Source organism: Enhydra lutris, unplaced genomic scaffold, assembly GCF_002288905.1.
Source record: "Enhydra lutris kenyoni isolate GAN:26980312 unplaced genomic scaffold, ASM228890v2 scaffoldscaffold3, whole genome shotgun sequence".
Taxonomy (NCBI): domain Eukaryota; kingdom Metazoa; phylum Chordata; class Mammalia; order Carnivora; family Mustelidae; genus Enhydra; species Enhydra lutris.
Window position 1 is genome coordinate 76,961,064 of NW_019154087.1, and position 25,556 is coordinate 76,986,619.

Genomic DNA, 25,556 nt, shown 5'->3' on the forward strand with positions numbered 1-25,556 from the left:
AGATTTTTCTAAAACCGAGTTAGAATATTTTTCTATCTACTATTGTCTAATAGGTAGCTCATAAATCACGTTAATGAGATGGTATGCTACCATTTATATTTATCCTGGTCCTGGCTTAAGACTTATTCCTGAAATCACATTAGCATGAATCAAAATAATTTTATGGTTTAAGACTATTAAAATCAAGCTCTGGAATACTGAAAGAGCTTTCTCAGAAGGGAAAGCACCGTATATGCATCATAACCTGGATGTAACATGCCTAAAATATTGTCAGGTAGAGGTGAGACAGATCATTAGAGGTGATAGTGCCTGTTTGCTCCATAAATGGACCTTAGCTAAGCAAGAAGCTTTATTCACTTTTATTGATAAATATTTTTCAAAGACTGTTTATTTTTGAAAAATGCTGGACTCCTCCTAAAGCCATGTTAATTTCCATTTATGTTATCCCAGGTACTGTGCCATGGTAGCATAAGAGTTTAGGAACACAGAGTTAAATTTGAAATGTAAGATAATAAACAAAAATAATAAATTCTTTATGCATGGGATCAAATTAATAAAATAGCTGTCTCTTTCAGCTAATGTGACATATTTATACACACTGCCACTGAGTTTTCAAAGCTGTTCAGTCGCATTACCCATCCCATAACCAGTAGTTCCAAGGCTTTTGAGTCTTCTATCCACTTGAGACATTTGCATATACATGTACTTATGTACATGAGTACATGTGCAAGTAGTACAGAATTGAATATAAATATTTGGCCCTTACACAAAAACAGAATGTAGTAGCTCTGAAACATAGGGAGCATTACTTGACTACCATTGAAAATGAAAATTAATTAAATTGAAAGACATGTTCACATAATTCCAGGAAAATAGAAATTCTTGCATAACATTCATTTGCATGTTTGGCCATTTTTTTAAAAAAATATTTTATTTGTTTATTTGACAGAGAGCTAGAAGAGAGCACAAGTAAGCAGAGCAGCAGGGAGAGGGGGAGAGAGAGAAGCAGGCTCTCTGCTGAGCAGGGAGCCCAATGCGGGGCTCGATCCCAGGACCTTGGAATCATGACCCGAGCTGAAGGCAGCCGCTTAACCAACTGAGCCACCCAGGCGCCCCTGGCCATTGTTTTGAGATTCTTCATCCAATTTAAAAAGGTGTTCTGAGTTTTGTTTTGTTTTGTTTTGTTTTTTTTTGCATTACTCATTCTCTGGAAAAACGGAAATTTAAACTTACTAAATAGTATCTAAATCTTCGTTTATAATTATCATTCTGCAAAAATAAGAAATTATAGCATCCTAATTGCCTTGTTTCTTTTTCTGATAATTTTTTCTTTTCTCTGTAAGGAAGAATTTCAACTTTGAAATCTTGTATGGAATTTTTGTTAGAATAATTTCTCCTCTGTAATCTACATAATTATGAAATTTTAATTTATTTCCATCAGCTGAGAAATAATGAAGCACTGTTCTACATAATTATAAAATTTTAACTTATTTCCATCAGCTGAGAAATAATGAAGCACTGTTTCTAACTTTGGAGACCAAGAGAAAATATCTTTGGTTTCATTTTGAAGGTCCTTAGCATTTTATAAATTCTCCGAACATGATAAACTTTAAATAAAATAAATTCAAATTTGGAGGAAAAGGCATCAGATATTTTAAATTGTATTCATTACAGTCTATCTTCCTTTTTTGCAGATTTTGTATTTGTGAAGTCTTCTACTCACTAAAATTTATGTTTTTATACCCCAAATCGATGCTCTTGGCACTTTCACAGTCATTCTCTGACATACACAGACAGACCTGCAGAAAATTTGTGTCTCTGACGTGCTGTTCTTGCATAAGGTCAAATAAGGCAATGGCTCTGCTCTCTTGTTTTAGATCTCATATAGTGAACAAGTGTCCTTTTTGTAATCTATTTAGTGGCACATTTTTTACATTTTTGTGCATTTTTTGTTGATGATTTCACTGTTCTAAATGGCCCCACGCTTACTGCTGAAGTGCTGTCTAATGTCCTAAGTGTAAGAAGGCTGTGATGGTTCTTTAGAGAGAAAATACCTGTGTCAGATGAGCTCTGATCAGGTTTGCTGAGTTCAGTGATAATGGATCTACAATGTATATTAAACAAGATATCTTTAAACAGAAATATGCATAAAACAAGATTATGTATTAATGAGTTGGCAAAAATGTGGCCAGAACCTTGCAGGAACCTAACTCCATGTATCTCCTGGGAATAATGGTTCAGTATTGGCTAATTCACTGTAGTGACTTTATAGAACATAACTACCAGAAATTACAAGGATTAACCATATTTCTTTTATTTGTACATTAAACAGACTAACTATGCTCTTATAAGAGTACAATTTCCTAGAAGTATCTATATTCCTCAACTTATTTTGAGTGAACAGATTATCAGCAGTGATTTCATCACAAAAATCCGTACTTAACAATGAAGTATTTATTTCAAATACAAAAAAAATTCTTTTGTGTTTAATTCTTTTTTTCAGTTTGAAACTCTGTATATTCAATGATTCCACTATGCAGCTTGATATTTATTGGACTGAATTCCTGGCACAAATGACAGAGTACTGTATGTTTTATGATGCTATGTTTTAATGTTGAAAATCTTTATACTAAGATTTTTATTAAAACTTTAATAGAAATCTGAAGATTTTATACTTTGAAGTCAGATTTTTATTGATTCAGTTCAAAAACCTATTTTCAAGAATTTTGAAATCATGTAAGACCCCAGCATGAAACTCTATCATATTTTATATCTTTTAGAGACAGATGTTGACTCATTACTAATAATAACACAAGGATCTGTTTCATGCCATTCTTTTTTTTAAGATTTTATTTATTTATTTGACAGAGAGAGATCACAAGTAGGCAGAGGCAGGCAGAGAGAGAGAGGAGGAAGCAGGCTCCCCGCTGAGCAGAAAGCCAGATACGGGGCTCGATCCCAGGGTCCTGGGATCATGACCTGAGCCGAAGTCAGAGGCTTTAACCTACTGAGCCACCCAGGCGCCCCTGTTTCATGCCATTCTTATTGGCACTATCATAAGACATGCTGCAATTTTAAAATTTTGTGGAACATAATACAGGCTTTTTGGTTTTTCAGGTTTGGGTTTATCTGGTTGATTGGTTGGTTTGGTCATCAGTATGAAAGAATGGGATTTACGAGCAAAAGAATAACCATGGCTGATCAAGTATCAATATGAACAAATGAGTTTATTCAGCAGGCATAACATCTGGACAACTGAAGTATCATTAAATTTTACCAAAGTTCTTCTCATTTTCATTTTATGAAAATATGATCTTGTCACAACAAACAAATAGCCAATATTGTCATAGCTGTGAGATGAACTTTATATGCATTATCTCATTCAATTCAACAACCTTTTGAACTGTAGGTATTATTATTATGTAATATGCAAATGATCCATTACATATGAAGAAACTAAATCTTAGAATAGTTGAATTCCCCAAGATCCTGTTAGTAATAACCAGTGGAGTCAGGATTTAAACTCAAGTCTGTTTGATTTCAGAGTCCACAACATTGTTCTCCCTCCATGACTTACTATACAGCTTCTGCAGTGGATGGCATGTCATTTTAAGAATTTTATCACTTTTCTGACAGTTCCACCCACATTCCACATCCCTGTTACCCTAAGGAGAATGGGGATGGAACTCTGTAAACACCCTTTCCTTTCCCCTGAGCACAATTTTTTGATATTAATCTTCCTCAAGTGGTTTACCATACTTTGTTTTTGCCCAGTATGAAGAACTGCTTTAAAGGGAAAAGGATATTCCAAAAAGGCAATTTGTGGTGTTATTCATCAGTAGGAAAATAGAAAATGCAGTTTCCTTTGTCTAAATTATATGTATATGAACCTCAAACTTCCACCCTCCCCATCAAGGTTTTGTTGGGTGTTTTCTTCCCCCCTCCAAGAGCCAGCTGCTAGCTTTACCTCTTTCTACCTGCCGGATGCTTTCTGAATCACATTATCCAGTGCTCAACTTAAGTGATCCCCATTAAAGTCCAGAGCCTAGGGAAATCACCCTGATTCTGTGTTCCCTAGCAACATCCCTGAGAATAACAACAGCTGCTTAACAGCTGCTTAACCAGAAAGATGCTGCAGGGGAAATACACAGAAATTGATATTAAATGCTTTAAATCTTGAGACTTCAAACATTATAGTTACCATGTTGTATTATTTACCTTTAGTGATACAAAAACAATAGAGAAAACTAAATGTGATCATCAGAAAAAAAGGACAAGATATGCTGAATGACCTTAGCAAGCAAGGTGATTCTAGACATTTTCTTGCTATGATAAACAGGGAAATAACCATGATAGAAATAACATACCTTTCTTTATGATTTTGAATATTAAAATGTTACATTTGTGTCAATTAAATTATACTTATGTTGTAATATGACATGGCATTGTTTAAACACTTAGCAAACTTAAAATTCCCTACAAATTTTTGTTGATACTCTTTATTTTTTCTGTTAATCTCTGTAATTTGCCTTTTCCATCCAGAATGTCAAATAATTGGACTCATACATTATGTAGCCTTTCCAGATCATTTTCTTTCTCTTAGTAATACCCATTTGTTTCCTCCATGTCTTTTCATGGCTTCCTAGCTCATTTCTTTTAGTTCTAAATATTTCATTGTATGGATGTATCAAGGTTTATCAATTGACCTATTGAAAGAAATCTTGGTTGCTTACAAGTTTTGTAGTTAGATTAAAGATGTTACAGACATTTGTGTACAAATTTTTATGCGGACAAAAGTTTTCAACTTATTCGGGTAAATACTAAGGATCACAAATGCCGGATCATATGGTAAAGAAACTGCCAAACTGTTTTCCAAAATGAGTGTACCATTTTGCATTCCCACACCTTTGCCTGTATTTGGTATTGTCAGTGTTTTGGATTTCAAGCATTCTAATATATGTAGAGCATTGATTATCTCATTGTTTTGATTTGAGATTGTAGAGTAATACATGATGTGGAGTGTGTTTTCATAAGCTTATTTACTACCTATATATCTTTTTTGGTGAGACATCTGTTGATCTTTTGCAAATTTTTAAGTAGGTTGTTCTCTTATTGTTGAATTTTAAGAGTTCTTTGTATATTTTAGATACTAGTCCTTTGTCAGATAAGTGTTTTGCAGATATTTTCTCTGGCTCTGTGTCTTGTCTCTTCAGTCTTAAAATTAAAATGCAAATTTGATTATTATAGCCTAATCACTAATTTAAGAACTGCTACCATTATTGTGGTATGTATTTTAGGGATAAAAGATTATTTTTTATGGTTTCTTGGTAAAAATAAATTTCCCCACATTTAAAAACTACTAATATGTTCCTTTTCTTTGAACCCCCCATCCCTTTATACCTTAAATTCTTGGGATTCCAAGCAGTTCACTGTGAAGAAGAGTGAAAAATTATCCTGGACTGTTTTCCTGTTCTGATCAATAAGTAACCCATTACAGTAGTCATTATCTGAATAATAGCCAATAACTCAGTGAACATACATGTGGAGCATGTCTTTTTAAATACTGAAAAAGTAATATCTTTGACAATCTCTGAAATTCCTAATTTTTAAAATTTCTAGTCACCCCTGGGTGTTTTTTATTTTCTTTCTTTTTTTGTTAGTTCTCATTATAAACATCTAATTAAAACTGTTTTATGGATAGGCCATGCTATAAAATTTATTTTATGATTTTCTGTGCAAATCAGTCCCCCTCCCAATTTTTAAATTACACACACACATATTAGTAGCCAACTCAGATTTATAAAACAAGAATATTTTGTTTGGAAAAGGGATCATGGAAGTACCTATATTAGTTAAAATCTCTTCCTGATTTTATGTTTCTCTATTAATTTATTTACCTAGGAAAAATTACTTATTTTAAAGCCAAGATCAAATAGAAAGTCTAGGCCAGTAGTTTCCTAACATTTGTAAACTAGCTAGTCCAGTATTTCTTAACAGATAAATGTAGAGCCGCTCTGGTTGGAGGTCAAATGAAGTTAGAGGAGGCTGGAGTACACTCTCTTCTACCTTTTCCCAGGTACCTCTAAGGAATCTACAGGGCTATATGGAGAAGAACTGGAAAATTAGACTAAATTATGATTTTTATTTAAAGTAACAAGAAAACCAAATAGTCATTACTAAGCTATTTATCATGGAGTTCTAGGTGTCTAATTTATAAGGTTTCTGAATTAGACTTCAGGGCCTATGTTACATTTTATTACAGTCTACAATTTAAGTGTAGACTGGCAAGAATTAAAGGAAAAGCCTGTTTCACAGCTGTTATGCATCTGGGAGTTTGTTTAAAAGGGTCTAGCTTAGCTTAGCCTGAGTTGTGATAAAAAGCAGGATCTAGAGGCCTTTTAACTAAAGTCCTGTGCTCTGATCAGAGCTGTATTTAATACGGGCCCATAAGTCCACATAATTATAATTTGTAAGAGTCTTTAGGACATCAGTAACTTTTAAATCTTACCATGTGAAAAATGATTATGTCACCTGTGGACTTTAAAAGTAGTTAGCAAACTGGGATAAAAGTGATGATCAAATCAAATATTTCTGCAACTTTCTCTGTCCAAGTTTCATACTTACGATGTTCCAGCTATATTTTGTAACATACCGCTCCTTTTAATGTGCCTTAATGAGGAATGTTAATTCTGGTAAATTAATGCTTCGTGTCACAGTTAACCGTACTACATTCTGGCTTTCTCCCAGGCTTGCAGATGGGTCAGGGGCTGTGGAGAGTGGCCAGAAACCAGCAGCTACAGCAAGAAGGTTATAGTGAGCAAGGCTACCTCAGCAGAGAGCAGAGCAGGAGGATGGCTGCCAACAACATTTCTAACACCAGTCATCGTAAACAAGTCCAAGGAGGCATTGATATATATCATCTTTTGAAGGCACGGAAATCTAAAGAACAGGAAGGATTCATTAATTTGGAAATGTTGCCCCCTGAGTTAAGCTTTACCATCTTGTCCTATCTGAACGCAACTGACCTCTGCTTAGCTTCATGTGTTTGGCAGGACCTTGCGAACGATGAACTTCTCTGGCAAGGGTAAGTTCAGCCTAACATGTTTGATTCAGTTATCTCTAAACACAATCATGCTTAAATGTTTTTATTATTATTACACACACACACACACACACACACACACACACACACACACACGTATTGTGATCTATTTCTTTTTAACCTCAGTTTGTACTTTCTCTTTATTAAAACCCAGAAAGATAATGAGGCATCATCACAGTCAAATTTGATATTGGGAAAAGAAAGACAGTATAAAGGTAAATGACTCTACAGTTAGAAGTTACAAGTGAAGAGATGTCAGTTTATTCTAAAAATACAAGTTGTTGGGGTGCCTGCCTGCCTCAGTTGGTAAAGCATGCGTCTAACTCTTGATCTCAGGGCTGTAAGTTCTAGCCGCACATTGGATGTAGAGATTACTTAAAAAAATAATAAAATATCTAAAAAAGAATACAAGTTAAGTGAGAATTTGTAATCCAAAATTTAGTGTTCACACCCCTGGTATAGTTTGTGCTTCCCATATGAAGATTGTGTGTTTACTAATTTATATACTTCTTTCTATCACAGAGGTGCTTGTTAATATAAACTGTGATAACTGTTTCATCTAGTTTTTATTTTTTCTAACCAACATTTCATCAATGAGGTAGGAAAATAGTAGAATGCAAGGAGATACTCTGCTTGCTGAAGTGAAAGTGGACTGTAGAAATTATAGCGATTATATCAGTTTAAATTTAACCTATAAATTTAAGAATGTTTGAAATAGAATCTATTTTATGTATAACTTCAGTTTTCAGTTACTCCTTAAATAGCATCATATACTTGAGTCATAAATATGTTACCAAACTTAGAAGACTCTTTGGGATCTTCAACTTCTGGTGTCTAAGGTTTATTGATATCATTATTTCTAGTTATTTAAAACATGTCTAAAAACAAAGGTCTTTTTGTGACTTTAAATAATTTCTAAATGAAAATCTAATTGAGAGAATTAGTAAATTATCCAAATAACCAAACTTTAGTAAAAATGTATTACCAATAATGACATTTCTAACTCTGGGCTTTCTGATGTTACAGAATTACAGTATTAATTATATAGTTAATTTCTCAACCTCTAAATAGATAAAAATCATAAGTGTCATCCTGTTACTCTCATTGTCTTGTTATAGTGAAGGTACTGTGAAAGTACTACTATTAGTAGTGTTTATGGTTATTAATTTCTTACTCAGTAAAAGAAGAAATAAAAATACTTTAAAACTGGCTCATTAATTATTACAAATTTCTGCCTTTTAGTATTTCCAGTAAACTTAATTCGTAATCCTATATTTGAACTCTGAAGAAAAAGTTTATTTCTAAGCTTATCTGAACCCAATCAGAATGTCCTCTTTACCTGAGATTTAATTCTGGATGTTCATTTCTGAAAGAAATGCTTCCTTTATTTTTACCACATAATTATGCCTATTTTTATGACACTTGTTTTTTTTTTCTTAGTGGTAAAGTGCTTCTATTTTAAATTGAACTCCAGCTTAGTTTTTATTTTAACTTTAGATGTGTGAAACATTTATTAATGTTGAGAGGTTCTATTTTCACATCACTCAGTAATAAAAGTCAAAAGCTATAGGACTAAAGCTTCTGCTAAAATGTTGACAATTTTCTAAACAAGCTCCTAAACTCACTAAAACTCACTAAACTCAAATGAAATCAGGGATTTCATTTGGTTGGTTAAAAATAATGCAAGGATATAAATAACTATTAAGATATTCTCATTAAATTACATATTTTACCCACTATGCTCACAATTTTTGATGTTATAGTCTGAGACAGTAACTTTTTCTTGCAGCCCTACACATCGTATGTGTGTGACATGAAATTTGAGTCAAAAATCAATAATGATTATCAGAAAATGATAACTATTTTTAATATCTATCACTATAAGTAGGTGTTTTGAACACACAAAAATCAGAAAATTTTGAGATAGTGTCATTAAAAGTGTACTAAAATATAATTGCAGTATTCTCTATATCTCTAGAGTAATGTACTTTTAAGATTTAATGATCTATAGTCTAATGATCCAGAATTTCTAGGCATTGTAATAAGATAAAATGAGATAAAACTTAAGCATTCAAATAATAACCAGTAGCTAATGCCTTTGTATAGAGTTGGACACAGCTATCCCAAACTGCAAAAATAGTATGTTTTGCTATAAACTATTAGCATTTTAGGTTTCCTAGAATTTTTAAACAATCATGTATCACTGTGATGTTAAAACAAACAAACAAACAAACAAAAACGTGTTCTGAAGCAGCATCTTAAAAGCAGGTACGCTTAATGTCATACCCAGCTTTTGATGAATGTACTAAAGTTAATAGCATTGTAATTTCTATGTTTATTTTGCCTGTTATCAATATATATATTGTTAAAAAACAACAACAACAGCAAAGTTCTCCCCCCAACCTAACAATCTTTACCCTTATTCAACTTTACTTTGCAATAGATCATAGTAACTTAATCCTATTTAGCTTCTTGGTTAAGATTTCTAGCTCTGGAGTAAGACTTCTTGGGTTCAGGTCAACTTTTTTATCTTTTATTGTGACTGTGTTTCTTTATCTTTAGCACCAACATCATAACATTGTTTTAAAGATTAAGCAAGTTAATACTCGTATAATGTTTTAAATAGTGCCTGACATCTAGTAAGCACTGGGTAAATGTTTTAAATAAGTAGCTATTATTGCTATTATTAGTAGTAGTTTCTATTTAATTTCAAATAGTACTCATGAATATTATTAATCTTTAACTCATGTTTATTAAGTACTATCAGAATTCCTAAATTGAAGGCATTTGTCAATCATACTCTAGTAAACAAATAAAAAACAAGTACAGAATTAAACATTCTCAACTTTCAACCTATAAATTTCATGTTACTATTTTATCATGTGTATACATGTTTAACTTAGGAAATTAAATATAGTAATGTTTTCTTGTCTGATTTTATCTTTTACAGGTTGTGTAAATCCACTTGGGGTCACTGTTCCATATATAATAAGAACCCACCTCTAGGATTTTCTTTCAGAAAATTGTATATGCAGCTGGATGAAGGAAGCCTTACCTTTAATGCTAACCCAGAGGAGGTAAGTGAAGAACTTGAGTATTTGGAAGAGTTGAACTTTATTATGATCTTACTGCAGCTTTCCAATATAATAAACTTGCAAGTAAAGTAACAGGTCATTGAATATTCCTGTTCAATGAGGAAATGACTGAGAAGCCCACTAAGTAAAGTTAATGCTATGTAACATAGTCATTTCTCTTTACCTTACCAACTCACATTTTAAATCTTTCTACCTGCTCATGTTGTGTGGCAGCTTCCATGACATATATGCAGTCCTCTGCTGGACCTGATTACAATATGACTGCATTATATGTGGAGAGCACAGAATATGTTCATCAGATTTTATCTGCAGCATTTTCTTCCTGTTTTATTTTTCTATTTAGTAGTGAGGCTATTTTTATCAGGGACAATCACAAAGGACATTGTTCATTGGTGACACATCAAAATGTTGTCTTCTTAATGCCTTTAACAGTCCCTGTTGCCATAGAAACTGCTTATAGATTGCCATAAAATCGAATAATTTTATCAAAATATCAAAATATGAAGACCATGCTTTCACTGATTTTTTCCCCTCCATTCTTGCTTTAATATATATCCTGGAAAGTACAGATTCTCAGAAATGCTGGTTTTTTTTTTCCTCAGAAATGTTTAAATGTCTACTAGGCTTATTTTTAGAAATCTAACAAATTATACAGCCCTCAGAACTACTACTTATAGTTGAATTCTTTTCTGTGGGAAAATTTAACTGGCAGTTATTTTGATTTAATTTTCAAAAACCAACTTTTTTTCATTTGTTGTAGAGGTATTAAAGGACTATTTAAATTATGCAAATATATCAAATATATGCATGCTTATACAAATGTATGCATACATATGCAAAATGTATCAAATTTTTAAAACTATCTTAACTTTAGCTATATTATAATTAAAAACCTGTTTCCCCCATATAAAATATTTGAATATCATACAAATACTGATTTTATAAATATGCATATAATACAAATGACATTTTAAAAATTGATTTTTACTTATTACATATGATTTAACTTCTTATATACAAATAAAAAATATAACACCATTGCAAAGCTTTACTGAAACACTATCCATTATCAGTTAAGTCTTAGCACCACAAATATAAAAATCTATATATTATAGAGCCTAATATACATATTTAAATTAAGAAATCTGTTCTCTCACTACTGCTTAAGAGTTTTGACATTCAGATTGAATAGAGGACTGATAGTTAATTTAGAAGGCAAATGAATAAACTGTTATAAATTTAGGTTTTATAACTTATCCCTTGATTATAAATTTTTTTCTGCTGCATTGCATCATAAAAGACACTTGTTTTTACTTTATTTTTTGTCAGATCCAAGTTCTGTTCCTTCTAAATATGTAGCAACAGTGAGCATGTCACTTTTTGATCTTGCACTATGGCATAGCTACTCTGTACAAGATATTCTTCTACTTAACGTATTTGAAGAATGACATGGTTTCAAAGACTTCGTTATTCTGTTTGCTGGCATTTGACATTACTTGCAGCTAGTTAAAACAGTTCATATGACGAACTTTATAATAAGATACATATATTGTATCACTCTCTTAAGTTAGTGAAATGATGATTACTGGAGAATCTTGGCTGACTAGTGCAGTATTTTACTTTAGATATGTAAGGAAAGGCAGCTGTTGCAAGCTCCAGTCTTATTATGCCCAATTTATTAAGGCATTCTGGTTCCTGTCATGAATTATACTGATAATGAGTTGAACTGTCATCTTTAATTCATATCACTTGCAATGTTACATTCTAAGGAAAGTAATAACTTGGTACATTCTAAGGAAAGTATAACTTGGTAAGTACTGGTATATTTACAAAGTCAGAAAAGTTGGATGTAACTGCTGGTATTAATTATGGTAAGTAGTCATTCCTTGCTAAAGCAGTACCAATTTTTAAAACAAATTATAAAGCCATCATTTTTATGCAAAGATGAAACCATAGATAGGCCCTCACTTACTAGAATATGGTATGGATAGTTTTAAATCTCTAAGTTGGAAAAGCTAGATGTCAAAATATGTTTCCATCTTTGCAGCTACACATATCAGATTATAGAATTCTTGTTATACCTCCTCTACTGTGTTTGGAGGAGTGGACAGAGAAGAAAGGTAACATTAAAAGACCTCTTTTTATCTAACAAAACTTTTTAAAGTTTTTTTAAGTCAAATGTTTGCTAAGAGAGGGGATTGAAGTTATTAATTAAAATAAGATTTTTAGGGGCACCTGGGTGGCTCAGTGGGTTAAAGCCTCTGCCTTCGGTTCAGGTCATGGTCTCAGGGTTCTGGGATCGAGCCCCGCATCGGGTTCTCTCTGCTCAACAGGGAGCCTGCTTCCCCCTCTCTCTCTGCCTGCCTCTCTGCCTACTTGTGATCTCTCTCTGTCAAATAAATAAATAAAATCTTTAAAAAAAATAAAAAATAAAATAAATAAAATAAAATAAGATTTTTAGATCTTCAGATTTTACTTAACCATCCTACCTTCCATTGTTATTGAGAGTTGGCTGTATTTTCTTTTTCTTCACTCCCTTGCTTGACTTAAAGATATTCTGGAGCATTCCAGAAAGTTGAATTCAGTCTCTGAAAGGGGCTCTCAAGAGGCATAGAGCTGAACCTTCCAGAGTGACTTGTGGTTCCAGAATTCTGATTCTATCCTTTTATGAACATCAGTAGCTTAGCAGGTGTTACCTGATAAAATAGAACCCTATCTTTAGCAGAATGCACCTAGGTTATAAATAGGCAAAGAAGGACATAGAGATAAATACACTTGTAGATGCAGAGAAATGAGGGAAAGTACTTTAACGACTATATTCTATATTTTGTTGACAAACATAAATAGTATCACTTGGTTGTTTATCCAAGTCAAGCCTTCAGAATTAAAATCATGTAATTAAAAGAGTTATCCTAATAGATGTTTTTATATAGAACTTAATCTGTATGAGTCATACTTTAGCCAGGTCTTAGAATGACTCTTGCCAAGTTTTTTGAGTGCTAGAAATCAGGAAGTACTTTTTATTTGGAGGTTAATATTTTTCCCCTCTAATTGGAGCAGCAGTTTTGGGTTCATTTAAGCCTGAGAAGTAAATTAGTTTTGATGATATGTGTAAATATAAGTGTTTATTGTAAGTACCTGAGGTAAGATGTATATAATTGTTCAGTATTATAAAAAGTCTACTTTTCCATAATTTCTAGTTCTGTACTTATCATTTTGATAGCAAGCATCATTAAAGTATTATAAAAATAAGAATACTTACAGCCACAGGGAACAAGATTCTCCAAAGGACATCGTTCATGTCACGGATATGGGTAACCAAACTCCACAGCAACTGCTGGCAGTGGCTCATGGGGTGGGGGAGAACATCCGCCCAGTTTGTGGTACGATTATCTAGCACGTTGTTGTTATCTGCATGACCTGTGATCTCAGCTGTATGTAAAGTCTTGATCTTGTGCATGAGCTTGTGTACTTTGTGGCAGGTGACCACATTCTAGTAGAGGAATGTGCTAAAAACCATCTGTTTACATTAGGCTGTATTTCCCCTGCATGTACAAGTTACGTGTGTTGATTTTATTTTGCTAGCAGTATTATAATAAAATAATTTATCCTCTCAACCAATTAGCTATATTCCTTGAGCTCCATTTGGTATGAAACATCTTTCTTGACCTAGTTATTTTTAAATTTCGAGTCCGAAAAATTGGGGAGCAAACATGGTTTAATTTCAGTACATTATAGGTTTTACTTTTGTTTGTGTAAATATGTTTAAATTTTTTTTAAAATAATATTCTCAGGAGACCTGGGTGGCTAAGTCAGTTGAGCATTGGACTCTTGGTTTTAGCTCAGGTCACAATCTCAGGCTCTGTGGGATCGAGCCCCTCAGTGGGAGTCTGCTGGAGAGTCTTCCTCTGCCCCACCACCAAACATGCTCATGTACTCTCTCTCTCTCTCTCTCTCAAATAAATAAATAAATCTTAAAAAAAATAATAATATTCCCATTGGGATCAGTTAAAAACAGTCTTAACTATTATATAAGCACAGTTTTCTTGCCTTCATAGAGGAAGACCCACATGCATGCATATAATTTTCTGCATAATTATTAGATTGATCTGGGTTAGAATCTGTTACGAGAAATATCTTAAATTGAACCTGTGTATATATTTTAGGTTGAAATGCATATGCAATTTATTTTCATGATAATGTATTCTTTTTGTTGTTGGACCAGCTAAAATATAAATGGGAAATTTGTAGTTTTCCATCTTAAAAAGGAACTCAGGAGTTTATACTCAGATATTAAATCTTACTAACTTTTTGCTCCAGTATACAACAGCAAAATGTTTAATACCATTACTTCATAGCATAGCAACAGTAATGAAAAATAACTTTTATTTTTATTCCTAGACATAGAAAGCCCTGATTGGTATCATCAGACTGTACGGATAAGCATTTTCCAAATGTATTCTTTTGAATAATTATTCCACAGGTTAAAGAACATAGTCAAAGGAGTTCCCAAGTCTAATAAATTTGACCACGATAGGTTATGATTAGTTGGCTTATTTAATGAATAACTTTTCCAAGTCTTTAATACATTGGTGCACATTGTGAGTATGTGTTATATGTAGTAGTATCCAAATTTATTTGACATATTGTTAAATTTATTTGACAGTATCTTTTTCTTGTTTTTTCCCTTTGGTAAAGTAACATTCCAGGGGACACATTCTGTGATATGCTAGTATAGATTATCTGTATCTTACTATGTGTAAATAAATATATGTTCCTAAATGGATAGACACCTAGCTTGAATACCCTCTTGTTCACTGACAGTTATCTGATGCCTATTTTATGGGTAATCTTTTTTCTTTTGAAAGTCTCTGAATTTATATTTGTTCTCTCTCCTTTTGTCTGATAGTATTACAAAAAAAATTAAAACTTAGAGTTGTGCCTTGAAAGACTGAGAGATTTATCTAGGTTCTATATTTTGATTGTCATCTAGTATGTTACAGAAAATGTTACTTTGTAAAATAAGGGTAGGACAACATACCTGATAGAAATATTGAATTCAAATAATTACCTTTAGACATTGATACAGGCATTCATACCAAATAATTTATACAGATAATTTATCATTATACCCTTGATATCTCATTCTCTATACTAACTCTATCTCTTGCAACACATTTTTCAGCGAAGGCTGATAGGCCACTAGGATGCTTTTAAGTTTGGCACGTATACTGCCCACTTTCTCCTATATGTATCACATAGGGTGTTTTGGCTGGAACAAACAGTTTAATAGTGGCTTAACCATGTATATTTACCTCCAAAGAGACCCATATGTGGGTATCCGAGAGTTATTTCAGTGATAGACTGATCTCATCACAGACTCTTAAGGTGTGTTGTTGACTTCTACTTTCTTTTGATAGTAAGTTGGCCACCACCACTCAAAATGTCACATCCTTGTATGAAAGTATCCTCAGCACAAAGATGGGGACAAAACAAAGAAACTCTCCTCGAATTTCTTATGCTTATTAGGAAGAAAAATCAGGAGCCTTTCATGTACTTCTCCTGATTTCTAATAGACATACTGAATCACATGAACATTCCTAGACCTATTGAGAACAGAATAGATGGGATTACTAATTGGTTTAGAGTTACCATGATTTAGCAACTATGACTAAGATGGTAAAGCAATGAAAAGAGTGAAATGGCTTTGAGGCAGGCCCAAGCATCTGCAGCATGAGTTTCACTAGTGGACCACTTACTGAATTTGTTTTTCTGCTTCTTTTATTTCTGGGCTCTACTGGCTTAGAAGCCTTAGTACCCAAAGGAGGATTATCGATAAGTGGCACAACAATTCAGATTGGTTGCTGAGACTATCTACTTGCGGTTATAGGTCCTCCTGCCACTGATCAAAAATGACAAAAAAAAGGATGAGGGTCGGTAATTATGCTGTGGTTGAAATAATGAAGCCCAGTTATCAGTGGAAAATAGTTTTTCCCACAAAGTGGGGAAAACAGAAGGATAGAAGTGGAACTCAGGAGATGTCTTCAAGGTCTTTCTAATACCCCTATATCCTATCATAAAAGGAATTTAAAAAAAAATCACATAGACCTGTATGGACAGGGTTTAAATCACATCACTTAGACTACTCAGATATTCACTTAGACTACTACTAGATAAAGAACTTCAGGCAGCTGAAAGGATAGTTCCATTCCCAGCCTCAGGAGTTCTACACAGATTATTCCAAGATAATCATGATAATATTATTCCTCTTGGCTTGGTGTCCATGCTGTCTAGTTCTGACCTATAAGATTGGAAGAAACATGGGCAAAGAAAATTTTAAGTTTCAAAAAAGAGACAAAAGAAGGTAATACCATATCTGTGTGTATGTGTACATACCTGTACATGTGTATACTTCTGGGACTAATGTATGAGTGTATAATGATAGGAACAGATGCAGCCATTTTGCAGCCATGAGCGCTATTAACACAGGCAAATAGAACATTAGGAAGAAAGTATTGGGTCCATGAGCCTAACAACCTTGGAGCCAAAATACTTTGAAATTTCTTATTGCATAAGAAAGTAAATCCCTTTACTTTTTTGAATAGGGGTTCCTGTTGTTTGCAATCAAGAGCATCCTAGTGCATCATCATCACCATCATCATTACATGGACTCATTAAGAATTTGATATGTAATCCTGAACACAAATTATTTTTATAAGAATAAACAGTGCTAATTTTCGTTAGCAAATTAATTTTTTCCCCAATTTGCTGATGAGAATCTAGTCAGAGCAAGGGAACTAGTTGACACGGAGAGGAGTCCGTCACTGTATATAGCTTGAAAAGCTTTCTCTATTGGAATTATTTACCTGAGAAAGCTAAAATACTCAAGTTAATTTGCAAAACCCCTTTCTCTTGATTTGTATTAGAGTCAAAGTGAAAAACTATGCCTCTCAGACACTGAATATTACCCTCTGGCTACATAATTCAATATTTTCAGTCTGGTTATGACGAGTCAGGTCATACTAAACTGGAGACCATTCACTTTTTTGAGGGCAACATGCATGTATATGGTACGTATGGATGGATATATCTTCTCTCTTTTTAATCTGATCCATCGTGTGTTAATTTTACATTTAAGTAGGTAACTTTATCCTGTGTCTTTCAGGTCAACTTTATTTTACACACTGCCCTGACCATAATAGATCTTGACTACCCTCCCCTTTGCTTGTCATTGAATCATTCCAGTATGTGGTATACAATGAGTCCACAGAAGTATGTGGACTTAGGGTAAACCCTTTAGAAGCTTCAAAGGGAAACAAATTTCCCAGGCCCTCTTTCATCTTAATATAATTGAACAAGAGATTCAGACCTAGAATATTCTATAGCTTATTCATCAGTCAAACCACCTGATGCATTTTGCTTTTGTTTTCCCCCTAGTACGTCATAGGAGATACTGTTACCTCATTTAGTGTGAATTACCTAGGGTAAATATAAACAGAAATTAGTGGGCAATGTATTAATCTAGGACTTTCAACTAGAAGAAAGAATAAAGGTAGAATATTTTAGCACCACAGCAACCATGCTACAAATTTTAAAATGTGCAGTGCTGAAATGAGCAAAAAAAAATTTTTTGCTTGAATTTTTCTATTGTTGCCAATTTAGATGCCTATACCTGGTGAATTTACAATATTGTATTAATATTTTAAGTACAATTCAAGTAAAAATTTGTTTACCTTTTATTTCCTTGCAGTATCCTGACCATCTTAATACGTCCATGTTCTTTGTTATCTGCTGTGACCAGTTTCAGTGAAACTTTACAACACTTTCTAGACCTAAGTTCTCAATTTTAATGTCCAAAATTGGACACATCTTGTGTCCAATCATCTTGTGTAGAACACATCTTGTCCTACACATCTTGTCTGAATGTAGCAATTGTGAATACCAATACCACAGTAAATGTCACTCTAAAAGATGAATTCTTTATCAGAAATCTAAAAAATAATATTTCCTCAGTTCTTGGATGTCATCAGTTGTACTGCATCCATCAAATTAATTGCGACTTTTTAAAAAAGATTTTATTTATTAATTTGACAGAGAGAGACAGTGAGAGAGAGAGTACACAACCAAGGGGGAGTGAGAGAGGGAGAAGCAGGCTTCCTGCTGAGCAGGAATGTGGGACTCGATCCCAGGGTCTTCAGGGCTAGATCCAAAGACTCTGGGATCATGACCTGAGCCGAAGGCAGATGCTTAATGACTGAGCCATCCAGGTGCCCCTAACTGCAGCCTTTGAAATATGAAAATATAAAGGAAACACTGCATTAATGCAAATGTATTACCAATTAATTATAGTATACATTTATTCCTAATATTATATAACATTTTCTTTCATGTCATAAATATTTTGAAGATGTCTTCTTTATAATAAAAATGTTAAGATCTTTGTGAACCACTTTGGCCATTAGCAAGTAAAGATATCGTGACCTGTTGCTTTTTATTATTTGTACTGGTGACTCCCAAGTTTTGAGAGTTTATAATTTGAGGCATTTCAAAGTATGCTGGAGTTTTAATCCAACTCCCAAGTTTTTGTTGTGGTTATTTCTATTCTTTTTTAACCCCTTAGTTTAATTATATAATCCTTAAAAGTTGATAGCTTCTCTTGAAAGCCACCTGGAGGCTTTGTACAGATTCAAACATTCATTCAGCAAATATTTATTAAGTATCTCTCCACTTACTAATTATATGACTTAGACCATGTGAATTATTTAACCTCTGGGCTTCAGTTTCCCCATCTATAAAATGAAGACAATAATATTTGTGATATACAGTATGTTACTGTGAATATTAAATAGTGTATGCTAAATGCTTAGTGCCTCTAAGTGCTCCCCATAATGTAGCTTTATATTTATACTAGAGGTACAACTATGACAGCTTAAACTATGAAGAGCCAAACACTGCTGTAGGCCTTGAGGTTCATCCTCCCTTAACTTTTGGATCCTAGTAGATAAATATTTGACACCTGAGTAATGTTCCTTCATAATGTATGTATCAGTCACACCAACATCTGCTAGCTTTGAAATGGTAATACCCTTTACCTTTAATTTCGTTTTCTAGCATGTGATGAACACTGTTTTGCATATACAGTAACTTTTTGTGTTATTGGTGATGCTTAGTTTAATCTTTTTAAGGACATTTTAAACAGAAATTAGGCGTCCAAAATTACGTTCAGATTAAAACCTGCATCGTGTCTGAATATAGGTAGGATGAACAGATACTGTAATTACATGAAGAAGTGTACACATGTGCTGGCAGTGAAACTACTGTTTAAATCCCAGCTTGCTTCTCTGTTTGTCTTCCTTGAAGACTTGGAGTTTTTTCTTAATGTTGTTTATTTCAAAATTGTTTCAGGGCTATTAAACTATATTTATAAATGTACGTATTAGAATCTAGGTAATATGAGAAAATGTTTATTTATCAAAGTCAAGTTGGTCATTTAAATCTATTTGCATGTGATTTTTATTAAGCAGGAATTCTAAATTAGCCAGTATTGTTTTCAAATGTGTTACTTTCTCATTAGTTTGAATTATTAATTGTACCTTCACCTAATAGAGTTTTATTTCCAGATTTTGACTAGAATGCTTTCTTTTTCTAATTTATAGACAGTTTAGAGAAGAAGGGGCCTTTCCAAGTAACTTACTTTAGCTCCCAGCAACTTATCAATAATGTTAATAGTAGTAATTTATCATTAAAAATTAACATCATGTTCTTCATCTTATTGATCTATTCCCGTCAGCAGAGTGACACTTTTGGGGACTATTAGAACTCAAAGTGTGATGCTTTTTCTGATTGAGTCTATTAAAACTAATTAATAGGAACTAACTTTTATTTGTTATTTAAAACCTAGATAATGACCTTTATGTGATTTTTGCCTGATGTTATTGCTTTCTTGCCTATGAAAAAAGAAGCACAATGATCTGTCTTACATTTCTGCATTTCCCCTAGACTCCATTAGAAGGATTTTCATTTTTCTTTAGATTTTCTTTGAACTATCCCTCCTTTGTGTGAGATTTCCCATTAACATCTTCTGGCTAGAAATAATTTAGGGTATATGTGTATGTGTGATTATTCTTAGCAGTTCATCAACATTGTACACTCTGATGTATGGAAAAAAAAACCCCATAAATTGTTTTAGAAAGCTGAAATCCTTGCCACTTCAAACAGGGTCTGTAAATAAGTTGATTTCATTCCATTTTCATACTTGAAACTGAATAGTATGATTCTTCATTATCCTCCAGAATGTCTCCTTCTGACCACTTTCAGTAATGGTACAAGAAGGAATTGGGTGACCAATGCACCAACGCAAGATGCTTATACTAGGGGAAACTGGATGGGGTGGGCACATTGAGGGGTGGAGCCAAGATGGGAACTGTCTGTACTTTTGTTCACATTGCAAAACTGAAACTGCTCTAACAAATATAATCTATTAATTTAAAAAAAAAAAAAAAAGAAGGAATTGACTGCAGTATATCAGCACTGTCTCGTCGCAACTGTCACTTCCTCCACATAAGCAAGGACGGTGTGTGCTCTCTGTTCTTCCTAGGGAACAGACAAGACTGGAATCTGCAGTTCATATTTCAAACTGACATCAAAATCATCTTAACATTTCTGTCCCAGTTGTCATGACATCCTTTCCTCTTAATTATAACTAAGTCACACAGAGGCTTCCACTGAATAAATAGCCTACCTGTAGGCACCTCAATAAGAGGAACACTTTTCTTGTCATTTGTGTAGTCTCTCTATATAGAACAACTTTAAGAACCTTGGCATAGTTTTTACTTTAGTCGTGGACTCTAGTGACTAGGTTAGGAATAACAATTACACTACGCATGAACAGCTTAAATTAACATGAAAAAAGCAATATGTGTTATTTCTAAAGTTTATGCTGAAGGTCATTGTTACAACAGAGGAAAGTGGTATGGAAACTTACAGATGAAAACCCTGCAAAAGTTTGCGGGTAGAACAAAATGAAATGACAGAACAAAAACGTCCATACTTAGTCTTAACTTGCTTATTAAGTAATCTTCTGCATTTACTTTGCTGCAACTAAAAAGCAAGGTGTTAATTTAATTTAATTTAATTTTGCACTCTATGTATATATATATATATATATCCCCATATGGATTTCACCTGTTCAAGTTCTATGTGTTTTTTCCCTTAACTATAGAATACATATTCTCTGATTAAATATGGAGAGTGAGAACTGCCAACTGAACAAAAATTAATAGATTTTGCATCTTGCTTAAGTGATTCTGAAAGCACTATAAAAAAGAAGAAATAATATCACCATCAGTACTATTTTCAAACAAGACAATAGGAATACTCCGTTTAACCTATAAAAGTCTGACTTCTCTTTATTGTGCTATTTTTTACTAAAATAAATATCCATAACATTTTTTGTGTCTCTTAATTTTTACATTATTTTTAATGTGAAAAGATGACATTTCAATTGTTCATTTCACTGTGGCTGCAATACATATTTGAATATTATTATATCTCTTCTCACTGAAAGAAAAGTTGGAAATCTAGATTGAACTATGTTATTTTATATATATTTTATTTTACGAATATTTATTGTTAAAATTTAAAGATTGTTATTTTAAAAGTCTTCAAATGTTCTTTAAAAATGTGGTGTCCAGTTTGCTTTCTATTATGTAATGCTCTAAGGATACGTTTGTTACCTGAAAAATAGTAATCGTGGTTCTGGATTTTACATTGTATACAAAAGCAAATTGGAACAAATTTAGTTAAAGCGAGTTTTTTTTTCTAAATATCTATATTATGCTGTTCTCTAGGAAAACAAAGATATAACCAGTTTTGTTTTTGGAGTGATTTCTGTTATTGATACAGACTGCTACATAATGTTTTTACCAACTCTCTGTGCCAGTAGCCAATACTTTCAGTACCAATGGTCAGTGGTTTTTGTTTTTGTTTTTGTTTTTTAATTAAGAATGTATTTTTTTATAATTTTTTATTTTTTTATAAACATATATTTTTATCCCCAGGGGTACAGGTCTGTGAATCGCCAGGTTTACACACTTCACAACACTCACCATAGCACATACCCTCCCCAATGTCCATAACCCCACCCCCCTCTCCCAACCCCCCTCCCCCCAGCAACCCTCAGTTTGTTTTGTGAGATTAAGAGTCACTTATGGTTTGTCTCCCTCCCAATCCCATCTTGTTTCATTTATTCTTCTCCTACCCCTTAACCCCCCATGTTGCATTTCCACTTCCTCATATCAGGGAGATCATAGTTGTCTTTCTCCAATTGACTTATTTCACTAAGCATGCACTAGAGTGTATCATGCTTAGAAGAATGTATATTTTTAAAGTCAGTTTTAGGTTTGCAACAACAGCTGGTTCTTTTTTATTTGGTTTTGCATAGCTGTTTTTGTAGAATTCACTCCGTTACCTGTATAATTTCTGATCCTGAATATATGTATGGTAGATTTTTGCTTCTGAACCACACCAGATAATAATGGATAATAATGATTTGAATAAAAAAAATAAGACTTTATTAAAAGGGGAGAGAAAATGTGGGTATTGATGTAATAGAAGGAATGAAACATAGAAGGATCTTAAAACATGAATTGTGTGCAAAGAGCTGTTCTTACAATAATAAAAAAAAGATGACTAATACCTAACATATTTTTTCTTTTTAAGTTCAATTAAGTAACATACAGTGTATTGTTAGTTTCAGAGGTAATTTAGTGATTCATAAGTTGTATATAACACCCAATTCTCATTATGTCACATGCCCTCCTTAATGTCCATCACCCAGTATCCCCTCACCTCCAGAAGCCCTCAATTTGTTTCCTGTAGTTAAGCATCTCTTATGGTTTGTCTCCCTCTCTGATTTCTTCCTACTTTATTTTTTCCACCCTTCCCTTATGATCCTCTATTCTGTTTCTTGAATTCCACATATGAATGAAATCATATGATAATTGTCTTTCTCCAAATGACTTACTTTGCTTAGCATAATACCCTCTAGGTCCATCCATGTCCTTGCAGATGGTAAGATTCCATTTTTTGATGGCTGAATAATATTCCATTGTGTATATACACACCACATCTTCTTTATCCAACACATTTTTTTCTTGATTCTAAATTCCTTCTTAATATTGGTGTAAACTATCTGTTCATGATTTCTTGAATTATTTGTTTGCCTCTTAAACAAATTACATCAAAACAGTTCACCACTCTAATTTGATTCTATAAGTCTTGAGGCTCTCATTTGCATAAGTTTTTAATAACACACTGTGGAGTCTACTTTACAAAATTTCTTAATTTTTTTTAATTACTGCAAACATCTGTTCTATCAAATCAAACAAAAAAATGAGATGGGATGAATTACATTAACATCACCAATTACATTAACATCACCCTGCTTGCTTGGCACTCCTTCTGTTTATTCCTAGTAGATTCCCAGTGTATCATATGTGAAATTAAAGAACAGGGAACAGGAATTTATTCCTAGTAGATTCCCATTGTTAATCGAAATCTTTACCAGTTCACTGTAGGATCCAATTCAGCTCTTTTCCAACTATTTCTAGATGGTTTATGCACCCTAAGAAGAAAACCAATATGTGCTGTTTTCTGCCTTTATCAGTTTCTTAATATGCCTGTCTCTGAACCAGCTCTACTGTCCTCTCTTCCAGTCTCAGAAAGCATTACCAACTCCTTAAGTCTACATTCATGATCCAAGATTTTTCCTTCCCTCTCTTGATCAGTTTCATTACTTTCTAATAATTCTGTCTTTTCTATCACTTAATTGGTTACTCTGCTTCTTCCATCCTTATGGTCATTGCGTCCAGTCAGTTTCAAATCTCAGTTATTGCATTTTTCATTTTGGCCTGATTGGTTTTAAGCTCTTTTATCCCTGCAGCAAGAGACTGCCTTGGTGTCTTCTATGTGTTTCTCAAACCCAGCTAGTATCCTTATGATTATTGCTTTAAAGTCTGGATCAGGCATATTACTTGTCTTATTCACTTAGATCCCTGGCCATGACCTTTTCTTGTTCTTTCTTTTGGGATGAATTTCTCCATCTTAGCATTTTGTCTAGGTCTCTGTCTTTGTGTTTGGAAGGCCATTTATGTTTCTTGCTCCTGAGAGTAATGACTTTATGAAGAAGAGGTCATATACTCTCCAGGATCTGGTCTTCAGGAAGTGTCTTGGTGTGTGCTAGTGTACTCTGCCACAGTGTTATGGGCTGCTCTGTCCCTCAGGTCAGTCCTCTGCAGGCTTTCTCCTTGCCTACAGTGGGAAGTGTTTGGACCTTGGCCAGAGCATGGTGAGTTTTGATTCCACTTGTATTTTCAGTCTTTCCCCTGCTCCCCTTTTCTCTATCTTGCTGCTTTCATTATCTCTTATTGTTTCTTTGCCAATCTTTTTTCCTCTCCCTGTTGATTCTCTTTCTTGCATCTTCTGATATGCATGGGTCTGAATTGTCTTGAAAAAACAGTTGTTTCTCTCTTTGACCTTCAGTGTTCTTTAATATTTTTTTCCTCCTTTGTACTAATAAATTTTTCAAGTGACTGGGCTATCAGTTTCCTTACCTTGAGCTCATTCCTTAGCTTTCTTCTTAGACTTGAGCCCCCATCACTCTGTGGAAAGAGACCCCTTGAAAGGCACTACTTTCTTTTCTCCCAGTCACCAAATCTACTGCCTTCTTTCTCATTTTCATCTCCTTGAGCTACCTAAAGGAAAAAGGATATTAGCCATGTTCTATGCTAGACACTCTCATATCTTCACAGTAGTCACTTAAATAAGATTTTTACTGATTAAGAAACTAGTAAGGTTTAGAAAGTTTGAGTAAATTATGTTCACAAAATCACAGAACCATGATTTGGTCCCTCTTCTAATTATACTAAGTAATTATACTTTTAATTATACTAGGTAATTGCATTGTATACCCTTTTCTTTACATTTCAAAGACTTTTAGCCTCTGGGACATTATTCTGTCTCTGCTTTCTTCCATCTCTGCCTCCTCCTTTACTAATTCTTATTATTCAGTATCCTTAGTCTGTACCTTCAACTCTCACTTTTTTCTTTATGTCTTATTACATTGTCAGATGCCTATTTTGCCTTTCTAGTTTTACCTGTCATCATCCGAAGGTAACATTTTGAAGTCTAAACTCATTGCTGTTTTCTTTAAATCAACACCCTCTTAACCTGAGTTTTCACCCTGTCATTCATTTCCCTTTTTGTCTAAGCCAGAAACATCAGTTAACTTTATCTTTCACTTTTCATTATTCCTTGACTTGATAGCCAACATGATAATAATATATGCTCTCACATCATAT

At 33.4% G+C, this 25,556-nt stretch overlaps 1 protein-coding gene across 2 annotated transcripts in view; it reads left to right on the forward strand.

Annotated features, from left to right (window-relative positions):
* Positions 1 to 25,556, forward strand: part of LOC111155303 (F-box protein 8) — a 48,078-nt gene that overhangs the window by 12,656 nt on the left and 9,866 nt on the right. Inside the window, exons 1-3 of one of the 2 annotated variants that reach the window (XM_022515456.1) lie at positions 1,119 to 1,154; positions 6,748 to 7,084; positions 10,053 to 10,179. In XM_022515456.1, coding sequence (XP_022371164.1) covers positions 6,756 to 7,084; positions 10,053 to 10,179 — 456 coding nt within the window. In that variant the 5' untranslated portion in view covers positions 1,119 to 1,154; positions 6,748 to 6,755. Of the gene's footprint in view, positions 1 to 1,118; positions 1,155 to 6,747; positions 7,085 to 10,052; positions 10,180 to 25,556 lie in introns of those variants that run through there. The other variant, XM_022515448.1, reaches the window with a different exon arrangement.